Source organism: Pteronotus mesoamericanus, unplaced genomic scaffold (genome assembly GCF_021234165.1).
Source record: "Pteronotus mesoamericanus isolate MK-2021 breed Mesoamerican mustached bat unplaced genomic scaffold, CSHL_Meso_final contig_2, whole genome shotgun sequence".
Taxonomy (NCBI): domain Eukaryota; kingdom Metazoa; phylum Chordata; class Mammalia; order Chiroptera; family Mormoopidae; genus Pteronotus; species Pteronotus mesoamericanus.
In genome coordinates this window covers 21700674-21721299 of record NW_026555084.1, presented here as the reverse complement: position 1 = coordinate 21721299, position 20626 = coordinate 21700674, and the positions used below count along the sequence as shown (strand labels likewise).

The window sequence follows — 20626 nt, the reverse complement described above, 5'->3', positions numbered from 1 at the left end:
GGCACCCCCTGCTGTCCAAAAAAGGGACCCCGTTTTTCTTTCTTCATTATTTTTGAATATGTCAAAAGAGTCAATCTGTATTACAGAGTCCAAGCTAATTTTGTCATGAAACTTGATACCTATGTTGAATACTAAAAATCAAAGTAGAAATTGAGGCACAAGAAGGAAAAATAATTTTCAGTCTCTAAAGTCAGAGAATAGTCAAGGGACACAGTCAGCAGCCTGAGGCCCGGTTCATGCTTGGCTATGATTAGTAACAGAGTTTCTAAGGGACCACAGAACGGAAGGGAGTTCCTTCTTTGAACAGTAGCCCCCAACTTGTATAATGAGCTGGCCCCCGCAATTATAGCCACCGCTTCCCCAGGAATTCCTGTAGCAGGCTTCTCTCAATGAGGACCACAAACAGGAAAAGGAGGCACGGGAGCTGCCCGACATCCTGGAAACTAAGTTCTTAGGGACTGCAGGTGGGAGTAAGTGAGGTAGGGAAAAGGGCTTTGGTATCTGAAGCCAGTCACAGATGCAGGGCTGAAAGAGTCAGGCTGAGTGACAAAGCAACTCCACCTAACCTTAATTCTCGCTCACTTACTCAGTAGCGCACGCTACTTGCTCTGCCCAAGATCAAGCCTGCGGCATTTGTCCCTATTCAGGAGGGAACATAATGTTATGCCACATCTCTCTTGAGTAAGCCAAGTACCTTATGACTAAAACAGAATGCGTGAGAAGGGCGGAAAAAGGTGAAACATGTTTAAAATCTTGTGGGTCCGAGTCACCAATGGTTTCTGCTACTTAAATGAAGTAGCACAATGCCCAGAAAGTGAGATGACCGCACTACATATAACACATTTGAGCACAGACTCAACATAGGAAGTTAAAAGAAAAAAATGTGGGCTCTGGCCAGGTTGCTCAGTTGGTTAGACAGTCATCCTGATTCACTAAGGTTGCAAGTTCAATCCCCAGTCAGGGCACATGTAAGGATCAACCAGTGAGTGCATAAATAAGTGGAACAACAAATTGATGTTTCTTCCTCTCTCTCTCCCCCTTCCTCTGTCTCTAAAATCAATAAATTAAAAAAAAAAAAAGACTCTGGTACCACTTTAGTTCTCTCTGAAGAAACAGGGTCTTTGTGGAAGAGTCCTAGATCTGCCCAGCATAACCTAATATTAGAACACTAGTAAGTGTTCTTACTAGTGGAAATAACAAACTCTGTGAGGGTCAACAGAGCTCTGGAATCACGAAGGCCACTTGGCACACAGTAAGCCGTGTCTGTTAAGCTCTACACAAGTTCTCTGATTCTGGGAAGAGGACAGAATAAGAGGGTCTCATCATATATGACAATGTAAGAAGCTGCCCAGGTGAAGGATTTCTACTTTATATTCCTCAAAGTTGTAATAGACATGGGAGAAAAATTCAGCACCATAAAACACCATAAGAGGAAAAAACAGATAAATGGCATGCCAAATGAACAGCTCTCATTCCTGCCCAAAGGTAACCAGATTCCCACCACTGGCCTCTTGGCCAAAATAAATACCGATTTGCTAAATCCCACAGAACTACATCATCATGGATGTGCAAGCTGTAAGGAGGGACTGAGCGAACTGGCAGAATGGATAAACCCGAAGGACAGGAACAAGGCCAGACAGAATTCCAAGTGACAAGAACCAACTGCTGAGAGTTAAGAAGAAGGGGACACAAATGGGAGTCTGAAACGGGAGGAGCAAAACAGTATGAGAAATCGGGGCACTTCATAAAGCATGGCTCATTCAGACAATATAGTCACTGAGCTTCTCACACTTTCCCAGCACACCCAGGAAGGTGACTCAGTAAGGGAGTGCTAAGGAAGAGATCAGCTTCAGAGATCTCGCCAGGTAGGGACTGGAAGGACAGGCGGTGCCCTGAGCAAGTCAGCAAAAGGGCTGACAGGTTTATGCAAGGGAACAGCAGGCTAGAGGGCAGGGAAAAAAGGGATCAGAGTAAGGTATTAGGAATAAAGCCTTTCCTTTTCTTAAAAAATGGATCAGGTTCTAAATACTGCAACTGACTGACATATTTAAAAATTCTCTTTTAACCTCTATGTTCCCCTTGATCTCATTTTTTTACCTTGAGATTTATTTTTTGAAGAAATCAGGGCACTGATTTCTGGTGAAGAGCAAAGCGTACTGGAACAGCGCCACGACAGTCCCTAGACGCAGGCACCTCAGGTTTCCTGCCTTCTTGTCACCCCCTTTCACTAAATGCTGGCTTCTGAGTCCAGCAGATCTGCAGGTCAATTCTGGCTTGGTATTTATTTGCTATGAGATCTTAATAAGAAAAGGACACTTTACTTTTGTACTGATATTTCTGTTATAAAATGAAGGTAACACTTATCAGGCTGTATTGTTTTAATAGTTAGAAATAATAGGTGATAAGCCCCTATCACAACCTCTGATATTGAATAAGACAGAATGAGGAGGCAAAATACATCTTATTCTAGGTGCCTGAAGCATTTTTAACCTGCTCCACCACACTCTGAATAAACTGCAGAGAATAGGGTCACCTCACCCACCTCAATACTGAATAAACTGCAGATTTCTAAGGCATTCACTGTAACAAAGGATCCTAGAAATATCCTCCATCTTATTCAGGGGACAGGGAGGGGAAGTCCAAGCGTAACAAAGAGAACAGATGGAGTAAACACCCAGCCCCCAGCCTGAATCTGCAGATGCAGCTGCTGGTTTTCGTCATACTGCTGTTTTTTTCCCTTCTTTGTTCCTAAGGTAGAAGCCAGGAAAGGGTGGGGAAGAGGGGGGAGCCTGGGTGGGGATGAGGGCAGGACCGTCATCACAGTTACTGAAAGTCACCTGATGTTCTCCTCCAATCCCCAGTCTCTGACCTCACAATCTGGAACCCGAGCCAAATTAGCTCAACTGCGCACACCCCGTGGCTGAAAAGAAAAATGCAAGCAGAACAGGAGTGCAAGCAGAATAGGAAACGGGGGGCATTCTTCTTGGAAGGATTTTAGCAGTTTTTCTTGCCAAGAAGAAATTTAAACACACACACAGAATGTCTTATCTTCCAAGCTAATAGATGCAAAAGGAAAAATGTCACTGAATCTTAGAACAGAGTTGGGATTACTGTAGTATCAGGGGGGAAGGGTGACAGCATCTCATCTTGCATACAGGGGGTTACTGATGCCCTTCTGCTGTAAAAAAGGGGCTCCCATCCCCAGGGGAGCTGAGAGAAGAACACAGAGCTTTTTCCATTGGACTCTGATTTTTCAACAGGCTAGGATCATTATGAAGAGTGAAGTAACACACTATTACCTGCTTGGTAAGACTGCTCTCTGCTCTGCACACATTAACTTCTCAGGTCCAAGTGCTTCTAGAAACCCCCTTTTCACGCATCCTGGACCTGGCAAGCTTCCTTCTTAATCCTTTTGTCCTTCCCATCATAAAAATAAGATGACCACATTATAGAAAAATTGAAGGAAAAAATCTAGCACCCTAACAAAAACTCTGTTACAGTTTTCTGGTAATATACCCTTCAAATCTTTTGCTTCTGCGTTGTTTTTGTTTTTTTTCCTGTAAAACACGATTGCAGTAAAGGTTATACATAATTGTTTCCTGCTTTTCCCACATAGCACTGTATCATGAGCATTCTATGTTGCTCCAAAGGCGATGGGCGCGGGCTACAACACAGGACAGGTAAACGGTACTAAGCTCTAGAGCAATTATCTTCAGAACAAAAACTAAGAATCACCCACCCTGGCTGGGTAGCTCAGCTGGTTAGAGTATTATCCTGATACACCAAGGTTGCAGCTTCCATTCCCAAATCAATGTTTCTCTCTCTCTCCCCCACCCCCTGCCCCCATCTTCCTCTCTCTCTCTAAAAATCAATCAATCAATAAACAATTGAGAAGCAAAACAAAAAAATTAGGTAGGTCACCCCTTCCCTTTGAAGACTATTCCCCTTTATGAAGGAGTGTCCTTATGCTAGTGATACAAAGCTCTGATCTAGAGTGTAATGTTCGGGTGAACTAGTTAGAGGTCCGGAAGGTCCCTTAGCATAACTTTTCAAGTCTCTCTTCCTCATACCACAATGGCTAAAAGGCTCTAGAATAAGTTGCTGTATTTTTATAGAATTGGTATGGGTCACTATCCAGTTGTGACATAAGAGGGTCTGCAGGAGAAACAGAAGAAAAAGACACATGCATGCTGAGATGCAGCCAGATCAAATGGCTTATTGCAGTACCGTTAAAAAAGGATGGATTGATTCCTTCTTTACTATATTTTTATCATAGCGTTCATTATAAAAGTAATACATGCTTTAGAATTTTTTAAATGAGGAAAAATCTCTATACTGGTAGGAAAACTCCAGGATATAGATGGTATGACACAGTATACATAATGTTACATTTTGGTGAAGGGAAGGAGGATAAGACTGTATATTAGCATTTGCTGATAAATGCATTTTTAAAACACACTGAAAAGATAATCAAGAATTTAATAAAAATGGTAACTTCTGGCGTGGGGGGATGGGATGGATGAATACAAGGGTGGGAAAGAGACTTTTAAATAACCATCTTGACTTCTGAACTCCCTATGTTACCTATGCAGAGAAATAGTAACAGAGAAGCTGAAAGAAAAGCCCCAATGACAAAATTCTGTGGTGGGGATACCCTTAGTGCTCCCTGAAAACTAGTCTGGCTATTACTTTGTTTCGGGAGGGAAATTTGTTCCCTACAAGCAGAAAAGTAAGTCCAGATCTAACAACTCCCGAAGGGTAAGGGACCCTGAGAACAGCGCTTTTTCCTTGAGGCACAGTATGGAGCCAAAGAGCACCCGATCGCCCCTCTGCCTTTCTCAAACGCTGCCTCTGCTTCGACATGTCCTGGAGGTCCCGCTCCTCCTCCTAATCACGTCTCTGGTCCCTGCCAACTCCGGGCCTCCATGGAGAAAATAACCACACTTAAACAAGAGCGACGCCTGCACAGCCGCAGCGCTCGTCACCGTGATCTGGCCTTCCTCCGCTTTCTCATCAGCTCCACCTTTGCCGCACAAGCCCGAGAGGCCGCGCATCACCTCCCTCCGCCCATCCTCCCCAGCCCAGGCAGTCTCCAAGTGGGGCCCAGCGACTGCACTGCCTCCAGAGAACCTCTTCAAAGTGTCCTTCAAAGATGCCTGAGACCTGCCAAGGAAAAGGCAAGGGAAGAATTTTGTAGAAGTAAGTGCCTCGAAATAGACCCTCCAAAATGTCAGCAGTCAGACAATGTCAAATTGTTTCCGAAGTGATCTTGTATGACACCTCCAGAAAAACAAAGATAAAACTTGTACAATACTTACTTTGACAAAGACATAAAAAATGTTATCACGAGAAAAAGTAGAGACCAGCTTCTAGACTACGGCAGAGGGTGAAGACAGCAAGCAGAAAATGGGAAAATAAATAAAAACTGAAGCAATGAGTCAAGCCGGGTTAATATACCTGTAACAAAATTACATGGGATACTTGTTAAAAATATGCTCTTCTATAGTCCTTGTAACTTGAACTCTAAACCTTTAACAAACTCCTCATGTAATCCTTATGCACACTAAAGGTTGGGAATAATTAGTAGAAACCGACATTCAAGTGTGGGAGTGACTACATAAAGATTTAGGCAAAACAGATCTCCTATGAGATGATCTAAGTCTCAGACAATGCCATGTGAAAGGATATTTTGTTAGGGATCAGATTTGGAGTTTGCAGGTAATGATGTCTAATGGTGTCTAGGGTTTAAAAAACACAGTATCAGTCTGCCTATGTCTAGAATAGTAATACAGCCACACACAAGTTTGAATAGCTAGAAAGAGGCTCTAAAACTGAGATTATCTTGGGATAATCGGGAGCCAAGAAATGTCACAGAAATGCTGACAGTAAAAACCTTTCTGCACCAGTAAATTCTACCCATGGTAGGCCAGGGAATTCCCTGAAGGAAATAAATTCAGTGGAGTATCTCTGGGAAATTATCAGTATATAATTGGTGGACAGTTCTGTTATGTGCCTGAAGTAACAATTTGGTAGAAACTGAGACAGAGATGGAATTATGAAGGTGTATACAATAGGGTTACAAATGTATTTATAATGAACTACCAAGCTGGTAAAATACAATCCTCTATTTAAGCATTCTGAAAGGCAGGCTATGCTTTCATGAATCTATCAGAGCAAAACAAAAACATTCTCTAGTCTCTGGGCCCTCAAAAGAACACTAAATTGCTCCTATTAAAAACACTAGTTGCGATAGGACAAGATCCTTTTGTAATAGGGCAAATATAGCTTCCTGACTTAATATTACGGAACAGTCCTCCAAATAAACTTCCTTACTGGTAGAGGGCAGCATACCAAGCAGTCTGTATTTGAAAACAACAGAGGTTGCCTCTCTCTAACGTGACTGCATCACTAACATACGTAACAATGACACATCTAAAATAGAAGAGATCCATGTGCCATCTGGTGGTGAAAAGGAGAAAGAGCACACTGCAGGTATATCAAATTCCTCCAGTTTAGAAGGAATTAAAGTTTAATTTTCTTTATCTGATGATACTCTCCCTTAAATCTCCACGAGTACATGGAAAAAGAAAAATGAAACTCAGACCAGAACAAACAAAACAACACAAGAAATTTTTAGAAAGTTGTCAAAAGAAAAATTTGAGAGATGATGACACATAACACCAAAGACAGCTTATGCAAGGAAAAAGAATGGGGGGAATATATATATAAACAAACAAACAAACAGAACCAGAAGTTTAGAACTGAAAGGCATCTTTAGGTTCATCTATTTCATTTTACAGACAAGGAAAGAGTCAAGGCATGAAGGAAAATCTCTGGTGCAACCTCATTACCAGTCTGATTAAAACATGAGATCACTTTTCCCCTATCAGGCGTTTCAATAAATAATTTCCTATTTCTGGTGGAAGTGTAAATTGGTGGAATCCTATACCTAGCAATTTGGACACAGAAATTTTATTTTTAAAAAATTACTGTGCAGAAATACAAGTATGTAGAGATAATTATAAAATGATGTTTCCTGCAGCACTTCTAGTGACATAAAAAACTGGGAACTTAAATTCTCAGTATCCTTACTTAATCAGTTGTATAAATTTGTATTATTCATTTGACAGGATATAATTATCCATCAGACATAATCACGTGGGTGGATCTACATGTAATGATACTAAGAGATGCTGAAACATGCTAAGCAAAATGCATAATGGTCTATACCATATGGGATCACACAGAATACATTAAAAATATGTGTACATCCTGAGAAAAAGAATCTTACCCACTCCTTCATTAGATATGATTAACCACAGTAACTGTGAAGGGAAAGAGGGAGACTTTTTTATTTTGTGTTTTCAGTGTATTTGTACATTTGCTGACTGAGGATACCGCCTTAATCCAGGAACCATTGTAACAGAGAGGAAGACACAGAAAAGCAATGGTAGAAGTCCATGGGAGTTCCTCTACTGACTGTTTCAATTTTCTCAGTGAAGAAGAAAGAAAAACAGAAGACAAGGGAGGTGTTGGGTTTTTGAGGAGAGAAAAGGTATAAAATAATCATTTAGGAAAGTAGGAAACTGAATGGAGAAGAATTGTGTAATATCTCATTGCCAGGCAGCATCAAGAGCCAAGCAACCCTGCAAAGGGAGCAGGGGAGAGTCCAAAGAGAAGACAGCCAGTGAAGCAGGAGAAAGAGTAAGAGAGTCTGCTGCCGTGAAAGCCAAGTGAAGCCAGTGCGTCAAGGCGGGGCAGTGGTCCGCTTTCCTCCAGCTCCGCTCCCTTGCACAGCTACAGGTACGGGTGGAGAGAGAGAGAATTAACCCGGACCGTGGTCTTGCCGGTCAGGTAGGCTGAAATGGGAGGTAATGGAAGGAAAAAACCCCAAGGGAATGGTTATGATTAACCATGGAATTTAGGCTGAGAGGGTGAAAGACAGCGAAGGGTGGCGGGACAGATGAACTGGAAGTCACACTGGGGCCGGAGAGGGGCTGGGGTCAGGGTGCTAGAGCAGGCGAGGTGGAAAGATAGAATGTGGGTGGTATGACACTGAGCTCGAGGAGGGGCTGCAGTCCTTGGTGCCTGCCCGCAGGGTGAGGCGGGGCAGAGGACAAGATCGCGGGGAAAGGGTCACTCACGGACTTACAAAGCAAGAAAGCCGGCAGGATCACAACCCGTTTGTATAAAAATTGCTAAAAATTAAGACATGCAGTGTTAGAGAACTACAGAGTGGCCAGGAGCTACACTAATGGAGAAATACGGAGGAGTAAGTTGGGGTGTTGGTAGGTGATAGCACAAAGAGAGAGGGTGGGTGATATAACTTCATGTCATGAGACTCGAAATTACGTGCTTTTAGGAAAAAGGTGGAATGATCTGGAAGTAGCAGTAAAGAATGAGAGGACATCTATTATATCAACAGAGCCACTGAAGTGAGGTTTACAGAGAGGGCAGGGGGACCCCCACGTGATGGGGGAAGAGGGAAGACACAGCTGAGGGAAAAAGCCAGGTCTCTGTTAGAGCAACAAGCTGAAGTGGATGATAGGTGGCTTTGCTAGTGATGGCCCCTGAATTCCCAAGGGCACAGTGGATGGGTTTCAAGAGCTCGTGTGGGATGGCAGGAGACGGGACAGGAGTTACACAGAGCCTTGTGGGAGATGGGGGCAACCTGTGAGCCTGGGCCGCTTCCTGTAGTGAGTGACAGAAACCAAGGCAAATGGCATAATATTAGATCCAGTGGATTCCAGACAAACAGTGATGGCAAAGTCGGGAGCATAAAAGGGAATAGGAGGGGTGGGTTTTTTACACCACTGAGGATGGGTGGTCACAACCCAGAGGATGTGTGGTACTTACGCCCTGTGCAGGACTCCTTGCGACCCCAAGTGACAGGGGTCAACTTACATTTATAAATTACAAGGAGGACTATCTAATATTATGGAACCTCCTAACTTCTTGTACTAACAGTCTGACCCTACCCAAAATCCAAGAGAAGTTAGTAAATAAAAGAACCCCAAGAATTGTCCTAATTTCATACCCTTGAGAGGCATAAGGCACTGACAGAACAGACATCTTTCTGCTAAAAGACTCAAGAGTGAGGTGGAACACACTGAGCTCTTACAAAATCTTATTTTTAGAGGTTATAGAGGCAGTGGCTGTAATGATTCACTAGGACATTTCCTGATAAAGATCCAACTGGGTGGGTGCCACGGAGTGGACAGAAGAGGATCACAGAAAGAAGGAAGACCCTTTTGGGAAAGAAGGGATTGCTTCCCCACCACGGGCTCCTGCCTGAGCCCTGAAAGCCCTGGGGGAGCAGCAGACAGGTAAACCTACCCATAGCTGCCAACGGTTCTGACTTGTGGGACAATAGCACCAAGTCAGATCCTACTAGGAAACTGTTACTGTTGATGAAATTCTCAGCTCTTGGTCAAGATCTTACTTTCCAGCCAGAGTTCTTTCTAAATTACTCTCATTAATCACTGGGAGAATTGTTCTGAGGCTCACAGTTCCCATAAAGGACCTCGAATTTTAACAGAGACCATCTAATGCTACACATTGTCCACTGCACATCTATTACGGAGGATTAGCTCATGAATCTTAAGAACCCAAAAGATTTTTTGAAAGGAATAAACCTAAAAAAGAACATCGGTTATCACTTATCATGCTGTTTTAAAATGTAATAGTTTTAAGGGGATCATGTCACCAAAAAGAGAGTAAGAGTTAGAAGGAAAGTGGAAAGAAAAACTACCTTGTACCTACTACGGATAATGACCTGGGGCTGCTACAGTGACAAAAAAGATCCTTAGGGGAGGATGGAAAAAAAATTAACTACTGAGCATGTTCCCAAGGAATTAAAGAAGCAGAACAACAAAGAGATCATGTCGGTAAAAGACTCCTTACTGATCACCATAAGGAAAGTAAGAAATACTAGAAGTTTTATAGCACTCCTATCAAATTGGAACTCAAAATAATCTCTTGGCAACATATTCATAGGAAGTCAAGAGTTCAGAAATGAGAGGAACCTTTGAGAGAGAAAAACGAGCACGAGAACTTGTAGCATAAATTTGAGGACCATTCCTTTCTCTTAGCCTTTTCTTAGAACAAGGTACATGCCTCCTTGAACCTTAATGAAGCCGTGGCTGAAGACCTTTGACTGTGGGAGGCAGATGTAAAGCAGTGGATATTTTCTTTAACATCCATTTGTGGAGAAGCCAATAGGTATATGAGAGCTTTCAGAAAGAAATAAAATATAAGGGAGATACAGCTATGTTTAACAAATAACAAGAGTTGCGTTTAGCAAGCAAGAGCGGAAATAATGCAATATTATGAAAACCTAGTGTCCATATAACTTCCTCCTTAAGACTGGCAACTACTGGGCAGAAATCATCTAAGCAGAACTTCCACCAGAACTAGATAAGCATGTCTTATTTCTCCAACTGAGTAAGTGGTACTACAGTTGAATACACTGTAATCAGAACATGGTTCCTCCTCTTCAACTCTAAATATCCAGTATCTCGCTTACTTTTCCTAACCTAATGTTATTCCTTTTTGTACTAAGAGTCAGACAACAATGAAGTCAGTAAAACACTGAAAATCCCAAGAAGAAGTAATTTTTTAAAGGCAGAAGGGTTTATTCCTTGGGGGGAAATGAATGAAAACATAGACGTACCATGGTTGGAGTGAGCAGGGAGCTCTGTCGCGTCAGAGTGTTACAGATGACTGTTAGTTTTGTAAACAGTTAATTACTTATGACTAGAGTTAACAAGAAAAAAAAATCTCTCTAGGAGTTTCTTAAAATGGCTAAGATTTAGGTGTCTGGAAAATGCTCATGACTTAAAAATGTTCAAGAACACCTTCTCTAGTGCTTCCTAATAAAAAGATGGGAAATTAAGACACTTTATTAAGACAATTTAACACTTGAAAGACCAAACTTAAAGTAAAGCTACTTAAAGACTAGAATAAAATAAAGACTAATTACAAATTTCCTTCATCAAAACAGCAGTGATCTAGTGATGATTATTACTACATGAAAATCAATGCTGCCACTAAACTAAACGGACAATTCATACTTATTCTTTTCAGATCAAGATACAGAGCTGCCTGCACAGGCCAGGTGGCTCAGTTGGTTAGAGCATCGTCCCAATACACCAAGGTTGTGGGTTTCATCCCCGGTCAAGGCACGTATGTTTCTCTCCCTCCCTACCTCTCTCTAAAGTCAATCAATAAACATTAACAAAAAAAGATACAGAGGTTTCTAAGAATAATTTAAGAAAAAAAGCCAAAGTTGCGAGGAAGTTAGAACTGTCAACGAATAGGAAATTGTTTCCAGGGCTAAAGTTGAGCGCTGAAGGAGCATTTATAAGTTTGATTACACTGTTAAAAATAACAAAAAATGAGATAAGGTCTTGGGAATATAATGCCAAGGAAAACCACTAAACTGCAGGAAACCCCACTACAATCAATGGGAACACAAACGTACAGGACAAAACAAGGATGGGGGAAAAGAGGCCCAGGCAGTGTACCATCTGCAGTGGTACCAAGAGCCCGGACACAGGATAGGGACTTATGCCAGAGACCAACACAGGGACAGATTCTGTGAACTCACAAACTGGAAAATCATTTGATTTTGATTTTCACTGCCAACTAGTCTTTGCTGATATACTATAGCAGTCTAAGTGGTCATTATCACAGCGTTTTTAACTAAGAGGGCAAAAGTAACTTCCTGAGCTGGACTTTAGTTTGGAAGATGATAGCTCTCTTAGAAAAAAAGGCCACTTTGCCCTGAAAGCTAGGGCAACAAGACAGGCCTGAGCACTGTAACCCTGTACCCCTAGATACCCCATGTAGCTAGTCCACCAAAGGCACCTAGCAATCTGCTAGGCTCCTTATTAGAACAATGTGTGGCCTGGTCCCATTAGATCACTTAAGGGAAAACATAATAATTGTCTTTTAAAATACTTATTTACTGAGCATAGGGTGGGGGGAAATGCTCCAAAGTTGGAGCATTTCATCACGAGGGTCATAATAAACCTCTAAATAAACAAAAAAAGCCAGAAGAAGATGGAAGCAAAAAATTATCACAAAGCATATTAAGGAAGCACAAAACCCAAAGGAATTAGGAAGTGAAGAAAGAAGAGGGCAAGAAAGATCAGCAATTCTAAAATAAAGGTGAACAAGCAAGAATTTATATGAAAAAATGGACTAGAATTCATTATAAGAGAATGGACCAAAAGTCAAGACTCCTGGATCTGATCATATAACCTTGGGCAAGCTACCTAACTACTCAATTCATACATTCTACAGAGTGGAGATAACACACATCCTGCCTGTCCCATATGGCTTCTCTGCAGGTCAACTAGGGTAAAGTTAGGTTGAAGTACTTTGAAAATTATAATCTAAGATAATGGTATTATTACTGAATTTATCCCTCACCTTACAAAAAAAAAAAAAATGTGGTAGCTTAATCTTTTTCTCTGTCAGTTAACATCACAGCTACTGTTCCTCCTGTTCTCTTAAATAAAAGCGAAAACAAAAACAAAAGCAAGCAAAAGAGAAGGCAACCCCCATTGCTAGTTTCAATTTTCTAAAGAGAAATTCCTTTACATTGGTTTTCTCTAATATTCAAGAGACCCAACTAAAAGGCTCTTCTATATTCTTACCTTTTGATGCTGCAGGAGCAAAGGACCGGGAAGGAGAAAGCATCAGATATTGGAAAGAAATAGAAGAAAGAAAACGAATCACATATGGTTTGTTGTTACTGTAGATAGTTGCTCAACCACCTGACCTATTAAAGGCTCTGCCCAACCCTTATCAATTATGTATGTAGGTCTGGAGACAGCACCTTAAAGTCAGTGCCAGAATCGGTTCAAGAGCATCATCAGACTGAGCTCTGTCACCTTAGTCTCATACCCCGACAAGTCTCATATCCCCACAATATACCTACGTGCAAGAAAACTGGGGCGGGGTGGGGGTAAATACCAACCTACATACAAAAGTTCTCTTTCCCAAACCCAGCACCCCCGGAATATAAAAACACCGTATTTTCTTCCAAATTGAAACCCCATCTCTCTTCAATCATCACCCAGGGAAAGGAAAGGAATGGGAAACCCACTTAAAGGACATTCTAAGTCCTATGCTGACCCTTTGTGTGAAAGAGGAAGGGACTCACTCTTGGTCTGGGCAGAGAAGGCATGGGTAAGTTTGGCAAAAAGTTCATTGTTCTCAAAGCGGTCCTCCTTCACCTTTGTCCAGAAGCAGTTCTGGGAAAGGTCCTCAGCGACAAACTGTGGATACAGGCAGGATGTTAATCGTTACCAAGGTGAGCCCTGTACTTTCCATCCTTGAAAACTGATTAAGATGCAAGCGGTGGCTGGCCAGTTATTGGCACTGTCATACCAGAGTTGGAATGACCTGAGATACAGACAATAGCTGTGCTCTTGCTGATGAAATCAGGAGATGATGCTTCCATTTTGTTTACTGATGATTATTCAAGTTACGGGACGAATCCTCCTTCTAACCTCAAATCCACTAGTTTTAGAAGCATTAAGACTTATTTCACATCTTCCCTTGCTCTACAGTACATACTTTCCCATCAACTTGGCTAACTGTACCAAATTCATTCATTTTCTAATCCCTAAACTCTATTTTAACATGGTTTCTGGAAGCAAACGGCTGATGCAGAAACACAGGGGTCTCAAACACATAGGGGGAACAATACTGCGCCATGTAAACATATCCTGTGTAACTCATTTACCGAAGGGTGGAGGTATGGGGAGCTGTATCCAAAAATCCATGACCTGAAATCAGCAAAATCATCCGTACCTTGCAGACTGGTGAAATGACTATCACTAAATTGTGTGCTACCCGGAACTCATATCCTCAAAGGCCAAAACTACCACTAACTTAAGTTTAGGTTTTGTAGCAGCTTGGGCTCAAAGAACTCTCTAAAGTGATGTCTAGCATATAGGAGATGCCTGTATCTGCTGAATATACATATGCGTGAGTGGCACTGAGACAGACAGATGTGAGCCACAAGAACAGGAAGCCCAATCATGTACAAAGTAGGAGAATGAAGTGGTTTCTGAGTAGGTACTGATGAAGAAATGGACAGAAATTCTCACCTTGGACCAGTTTGGCCTCCGGAGCTGTACTTCTGGCTTATAAAGCTTCTTTGGGGTTAATCCATATGGCAGAACTGGGGCTGCAGGAACTCCAAATCCAAAAGGGGGAGGTGGAGGCATACCCATGCCTGGCGGAGGTGGAGGAATGCCAGGGCCTCCAGGAAATGGAGGAGGTGGGGGGATTCCGGAACCACCCGGGAGAGGGGGAGGGGGAGGTGGCAATCCTGGTCCTCCAGGCAAGGGAGGAGGGGGTGGGGGGATGGCAGCACCCCCAGGCAAGGGAGGGGGTGGGGGGATGGCAGCAGTCCCAGGCAAAGGAGGGGGTGGGGGGATGGCAGAACCCCCAGGCAAAGGAGGGGGTGGGGGGATGGCAGAACCCCCAGGCAAAGGGGGGGGTGGGGGGATGGCAGCAGCCCCAGGCAAAGGAGGGGGTGGGGGGATGGCAGCAGCCCCAGGCAAAGGAGGGGGAGGTGGTGGAGGAGGAATGGAATCATCCTCAGGAAGAGGAGGTGAGGGTAGGGTAACAGTGCCAGAGTCACCAGGCAAAGGCGGGGCAGGGGGAACAGCAGCACTGCTCGGGGGGGCTGCAGCAGTAACTGCAGCTGAGAGAGAAGCCATTTCTTTCTTGGCATCTTCCAGCTCCTTGGACAGCTTGGCAACCTAGAAACACAACATCAATGAGAGTATACTTCTCACCGCATCTCAGGGACAATGGGGGCTTGAAGGGACCTAAAAAAATGACTTAATCCCAACCTCTCATTTTATATGTGAAGGATGTGAAAGGAGACAGACACGAAATGATTTGCCTAAAATCAAATAGCTATTTAGTGACAAGACAAAATTAAATTCAGGTCTTCATGTTCTTAGTTCAGCATGCTTTCTATTAAAAAGGCAACTACAATATTCCTATTAAACTCTCCCTTTGATTAGAAAATGAGAAGTTGAAGTAAATCAAATATTCCAGTTATATAATTAACACATGTGCTATACAAGTAATTACCGTGTATAATGCACACTATTTTGTCCGAATTTTTGAGGAAAAATAAGGAAGCACATTATACATGGGTATAATGATTACATACCATGAGTATAATAATACTATGTATATAATGTGCACAAAAACATGGGTGTGCCTTATACACGGCAAAAATACGGTGATCAAATTACTAGATCACAGATCATTCAAATATTTATAACTGCAGAGAGTGTGTGTAAGGATAAATCTGTCCAGAGATGACAAATAGAAAATAAGCAAATATGAGAACAATTTATTTAGTTTCCACTCCTAAATTTATTAGAAAAATATTTTTTTTATTTCTGACTAGTACGGTGACTTATTCTATTCTTTATGTTGTTCCGTATTTTTCAAATATTTCTATCTTGCGTATTACTTATCCCTAACTCAAAGCAAAACAAAGCAGTAAGACATTTTTAAAACACGCACTGTCTAACTAGACTGCCTATTAGTAGCTGAACTCTGGGAGTTAGATGACTCCCGCTCCAAGACAGGCTCACCCTGAGGATGCTGCCAGCAGTCACAGGTCCCTCTGCCTTCCCTGCTCAGACCTTACCTCTCCTGTGAGCTGAGACACCTCTGACTCCAGGTTCTGTTTCTCTGCGGCAATGTGCTGCTTTTCAGAATCCAATGCATCCTTTTCTCCTTGAAGATCCTGGAGCTTCTGCTCAAAGTCACTTTCCATCTTTTTCATTTCCACCTGTAGCTCATGTCGGGCTGTTAACTCTAAGTCCAGCTAAACAAGAAAGGAATCAGGCTCCCAGTAAGCTATCTGGGCAAGAGAGACCGCATTATTCCCTGTGATTTAACTGCTTTGTGCCGATCTTTGATCTATAGAGACCGCTGACCCAGGGAATGCGTGGGAAAAAAGAACACCATGATTTTGACCTGAAAAATCATATAGGAGGGAGAAAAAAGGACTATTTCCATAGTTTACCTATTTTTGGAGGTATAATTAAAAAAAAAAAAAAAAAGGAGATTTTAAAGACATTTAACCAGGACAGCCATGGTATAAAATCCCAAGCATAAAAGAAGTCTTTAACAATCAAAGAAAAAAAGAGAATTCAGACATATTACTGTTCCTCCTCTTCCAGGGATAAAGGCCTGAGATGTCCAGCAAACTTGAGAGCGCTCCTGGGATTACGTGAGTGCCATCTAAGAACTGCTATTATGCGCTGAACGCTTTAAAAATATCTCAGGTGTGTTTCACATGTCAGAAAAATAATAATCCTTAGACAAAGAAAGATATACCAATTTTTTTAAATTTCTCACACGCACCTTTTTTTCCAGCTCTGTAGCTTTGGCTTCAGATTTCTCTACCTTTGTTTTATCCATCATTTGATCTGAAAAGAAGAGTCAGAAAGTAAAGCTCCCAATCTCTTGTTTTCCTCTCACCGCCTAAGTCTTTCAATATAACCACAGGGCAGGGCAGTCTTTGGTCCTTTTGTTTATTTTTTACTGCCCTTCTTAATGTAAAGAAATGGAACTATCAGTTAAGTTCAACATAAAATTTCTGAGTGTCTGTTAAGGCCACCATGCTGGGTGGCATGAAGAATGCTCACAAGTCCTACTTATGAGTCTCTGACACCAGCAAGAGTCCTACCTTATAGCCAAAGTCCCTTCAAAAGTGGGATAGTGTGTGAGAAGGGGTTAAATTTTTAGAATTGTGTAGAAATAAACTAAAGGCCTATATATTCTTAACACAGATGCTGGTTAACAACTAAGAAAGGGCCAAGGTACAAACACCTGGGGACTAGAAAGATAACTTCTCTGAACACTGAAAGATGCAAAATGAAAGGCAGAAGTAATATGTTAAGGAAGCAGGTAGAAAAGCACACTTACCAATCAATCCCTCAATATCAACACTGAGGTGCCGGCACTTGAAGTCAGGATCGGCCCCATTCTTGCGCAAAACTATCTGAGAAATACATTCTTCTATCAACCTATAGTACTGCGGTCTACAAAAGAAATAAAACAAGATTATTAAAGAAAAAAACCACAATATAGTTTTCAGAAGTACTCAGGATCAAGAAAAGGTAACTGCTTTGACAATAGAGGGACCTAAGAACAAGTGTTCGGAAAAAGACCTTTTCATAAAATTAACAGAAGTATTGCTGCCATGCTAAGAAACCCCCTTTTCCACATCAGCTACCCCGTCTACTTCAGATAATCAAAACTTCTTGCCATCTGCCTCCTAGTGCCAATCCTTTCCCATCTAAAAACTCAGGCTGATCCTTCCTGTCATGGATAGTACTGCTGCTAAATCTCTACTTTCAGGCAACCTGAAAGGCTTTAAATTTACCCTCCTTTGCTGTCATCTTTACTCTACCCAATCATACTTCTCCAAAAAATAAAGAGCATTTCACCTTACACACTCTGACCTCTTCCATAGGGATGCCTTCAGTTGGATTACAGGGACCACTGATAACTCCCTTTATATCTACGACTAAAAATGAAACCTAATCCTCACCTTTTCTTTTTCCCTTTACAGACAATCTTTCAACTTAATGGTTTTTGCTCCTTCCACTTAGGCTGAAAGTCAAAACTTCCCACAGGCATACCATCTCACCTGGCTTCATAGTCATTTCGAACCAAGAGTAGGTGCTGCAGAATGGACAGGAAGTGTGTCTCTGCCTTTGAATCCTTCACTGTGTTTAAGAGAATCTGGAAGACTTCGCTGGAGTCAGTGGAGAAGGGGAAGAAGCTAAGGAAAGCTTATACTTAGATACTATGACAGGTGACTTTTCCAACTCTCGGGAAAAGCAGCAAGATGCTCTTCTATTTTAACAGTTGTTCTTCCTGTAAATATTGCTTGAAACTTTAAGCTCTATAAACTTCCTTCAGCAAAGTGACCAGTGAATTGGCTTGAAGGTCAATCAGTAGATAGAAACTAAAAGATAGCGCCTAAAAGTCAGTTGTGGCAGTATCAACGGGTAACCAAACTACTCCTTCAGCCTCTGGGATACATACAAGAGAGGAAATGATAACCCCACTCCCTGACTTGTGTATGTTCTCAAAACCCAATTCTACATCTTAGTGAGCTAAGCTATCATGTTCTAGGAGTTCTAAACTAATTTTGAGGGCTGCTTCCACGCTAAACCACCCTCAGATCACTTATCCTAACTTCCCCGGTCCATGCTGAGGTAAATAACTTCAACAGCAATTAGAAGACACCTGCCTTAACTACCGAGAAGGCACGCAGGCTGATGTCAACTGAGTATCTCCCGTCTTGAACCCAGCTGGTAAAAGGATATTCCATCTCCATTCGAATGTCATCCAGCCGTGCCTTCAGGTCGTAGGAATCTTCATCCCCTTGCTCATCAAACACAGTTAGCTGCACTCTCATGTCCTCATTTTCTATCTTCCGAAGGTCCTGCCCATGACAAAAACAGAAGTCAAGGAACCCAGAAATGTCCTATGCTGGCTAGAAACCCACGCCTCTCAACCTGGTTTTCAAAATCAAAACCAAAATTATCCCTGGGATGACTGGGCTGTAAGAGCAGGAAGGAATCAGCCCAGCCTTTCCACTGAAAGGCTGCATCTTACCTCCAACACTTGATGCAGCCCCAAGCGCATCAGTTCACTTCGGATATGAACTCGGAAGTCAAGCTCTTCAGCTGGTGTGATGAGTGCATTGATCAGCTGTAGGCATCCCACCTAAAATTTAAAAATTCAGCAGCTATGTCAGTGTTAACACCTAGATACCAATCCTCTTTACATGTATTCAGAGGACCCCATATACAATCTGGAAAATGCAGTATAAGACTACGAGCATGATATTCTGCTAGGGCAGTAAGACCTGGTTGGAGCAGGTCTGGAGAGCAGAGAGGTCTAAACAATTTCATGGATTTGATGGTATACTTTTTTCTAGGCCTTGGTTTACTAACTTGTAAATAAATACCATTTATTTTTTCCCATTTCATAATGAGGAACAGTTCTTTCTCTGCCTTCCTGGAGAGAAGGATAACCATTTTCCCTTGCTAACAAATTCTGAAATATAAAATATCTAGTGGGGAATCATTCCATGTGCTCTATTAAAAGGTTAAATGAACTTAAGTCATTCCATGTTGAATTCTACCCTTGGGCCCAGTTTCAGGGGATATACATGCCTTGAGTGCAATGGAGGTCCCACTTTTTAATCCATCCAGCAGTGGCTGAAAACGTTCCACCTCATCCATCTCAGCTCTTTCTGTCATTGCCTCCAAAACCCTTTCATTCCTGCCCAGGAAGAAAAAAGAAAGAATTGCCCAGGTACTCTGACACAGACATGCATAGCAGGTAGATTATGCAGGGACACAGATCAGATAAGAAACAGAACATTATCAGTGTTCCAGGTTTCTCACATGATACTCTTCATCACCTAGAACAGGGGCCAGAATCTGCTGAAATCTAAGAATCATCTCTTCAGAAAAATGTGCCTTAAAACTCATCCCTAGACTCCTATCTACGGATATCAAATGAAGACCCTTTTTCAATGACATACACATTGGTACAACTTTTGGAAGAGCATTTAATAATACCAGTTTTGAATGCAAATAACATTTGGCCTACTCCTAGAAATCTACCGAACATAAATGTATAAATGTGAAAGAATATATGTATAAGCATGTTTATTATGGCATCATATGTAAAAGTTAAAATTCTTATCACCTAGAGCAAGAGCCACATACACTTAAAAAAAAGTCTACCTAAAAGTCTAGCAATGAGAGAACTGTTAATAAATGATGGGATATACATACTATAGAATGCTAAGTAGCCAATAAAGATATCTATCTATAAATGTTCACATAAAACAGGGCCCAAGATCTACTGTTAAATAAAAAGAAACAAACTAAAAAGAATAAGTGGCATGATTTAGCTTTTGTTAAATCCCGCTACAAAAATAAAAATCTATCCTATCCATGTGATTGGTTATATAGGCGTAAGCCATTTTTCCTTAGTTCCCGAATACCACATCTCAGAATCTAGGAACTGCAATATATTCATCTGTTCTAGAAAAAGATCTATGAGACTGTACCAAGCCATTAAGAGTAATTATCTATGCAGAACAGGATTTGCCAAAGGCACAAGTCTGTTAAATTTTGCTTTATATACTTCCGCATTCTTTGCATTTTAAAAACAATGTTACGTTGCTTCTGAATTTTTTTTTTTTTTTAATGGTAAGACTGTTTGCTCCCATCACCTAAAAATCTTTCTTAAATTAAGATTCAGTGTTCACATCCGGGAAAGAATAGTCTTACCTAGTATTTAAGACCAAGTGGCCACCCAAGCAACTCACTTTTCCTCTAGACTAGGGGAGACAGTAAAACAGAGAATGGAGAAGAGAAACAATCCCAGTCACATACATGTCCTCTGGCTGTGGGAGGATACAAAGGGCAGAGAGCAGCTTGGCTGCATCAATCATCATGTTGGGAACAGCAGGATCCATGGCCCTGACCAGCAGCAGGATTCCTTCTTCTGTATCTAACATGGTCTTGATTCCAAACTG

At 41.7% G+C, this 20626-nt stretch overlaps 1 protein-coding gene across 1 annotated transcript in view; it reads right to left on the bottom strand.

Moving 5' to 3' along the window:
• The window catches only part of DIAPH1 (diaphanous related formin 1), a 77766-nt gene that overhangs the window by 25680 nt on the left and 31460 nt on the right, over positions 1-20626 (bottom strand). The window contains exons 8-18 of the mRNA XM_054568281.1: positions 20484-20623; positions 19248-19356; positions 18685-18795; positions 18393-18511; positions 17708-17824; positions 16981-17096; positions 16417-16481; positions 15695-15874; positions 14124-14783; positions 13172-13286; positions 12663-12671 (exon numbers count right to left, since the gene is read on the bottom strand). Of these exons, the coding sequence (XP_054424256.1) occupies positions 12663-12671; positions 13172-13286; positions 14124-14783; positions 15695-15874; positions 16417-16481; positions 16981-17096; positions 17708-17824; positions 18393-18511; positions 18685-18795; positions 19248-19356; positions 20484-20623 (1741 nt within the window). The remainder of the gene's footprint in view (positions 1-12662; positions 12672-13171; positions 13287-14123; positions 14784-15694; positions 15875-16416; positions 16482-16980; positions 17097-17707; positions 17825-18392; positions 18512-18684; positions 18796-19247; positions 19357-20483; positions 20624-20626) is intronic.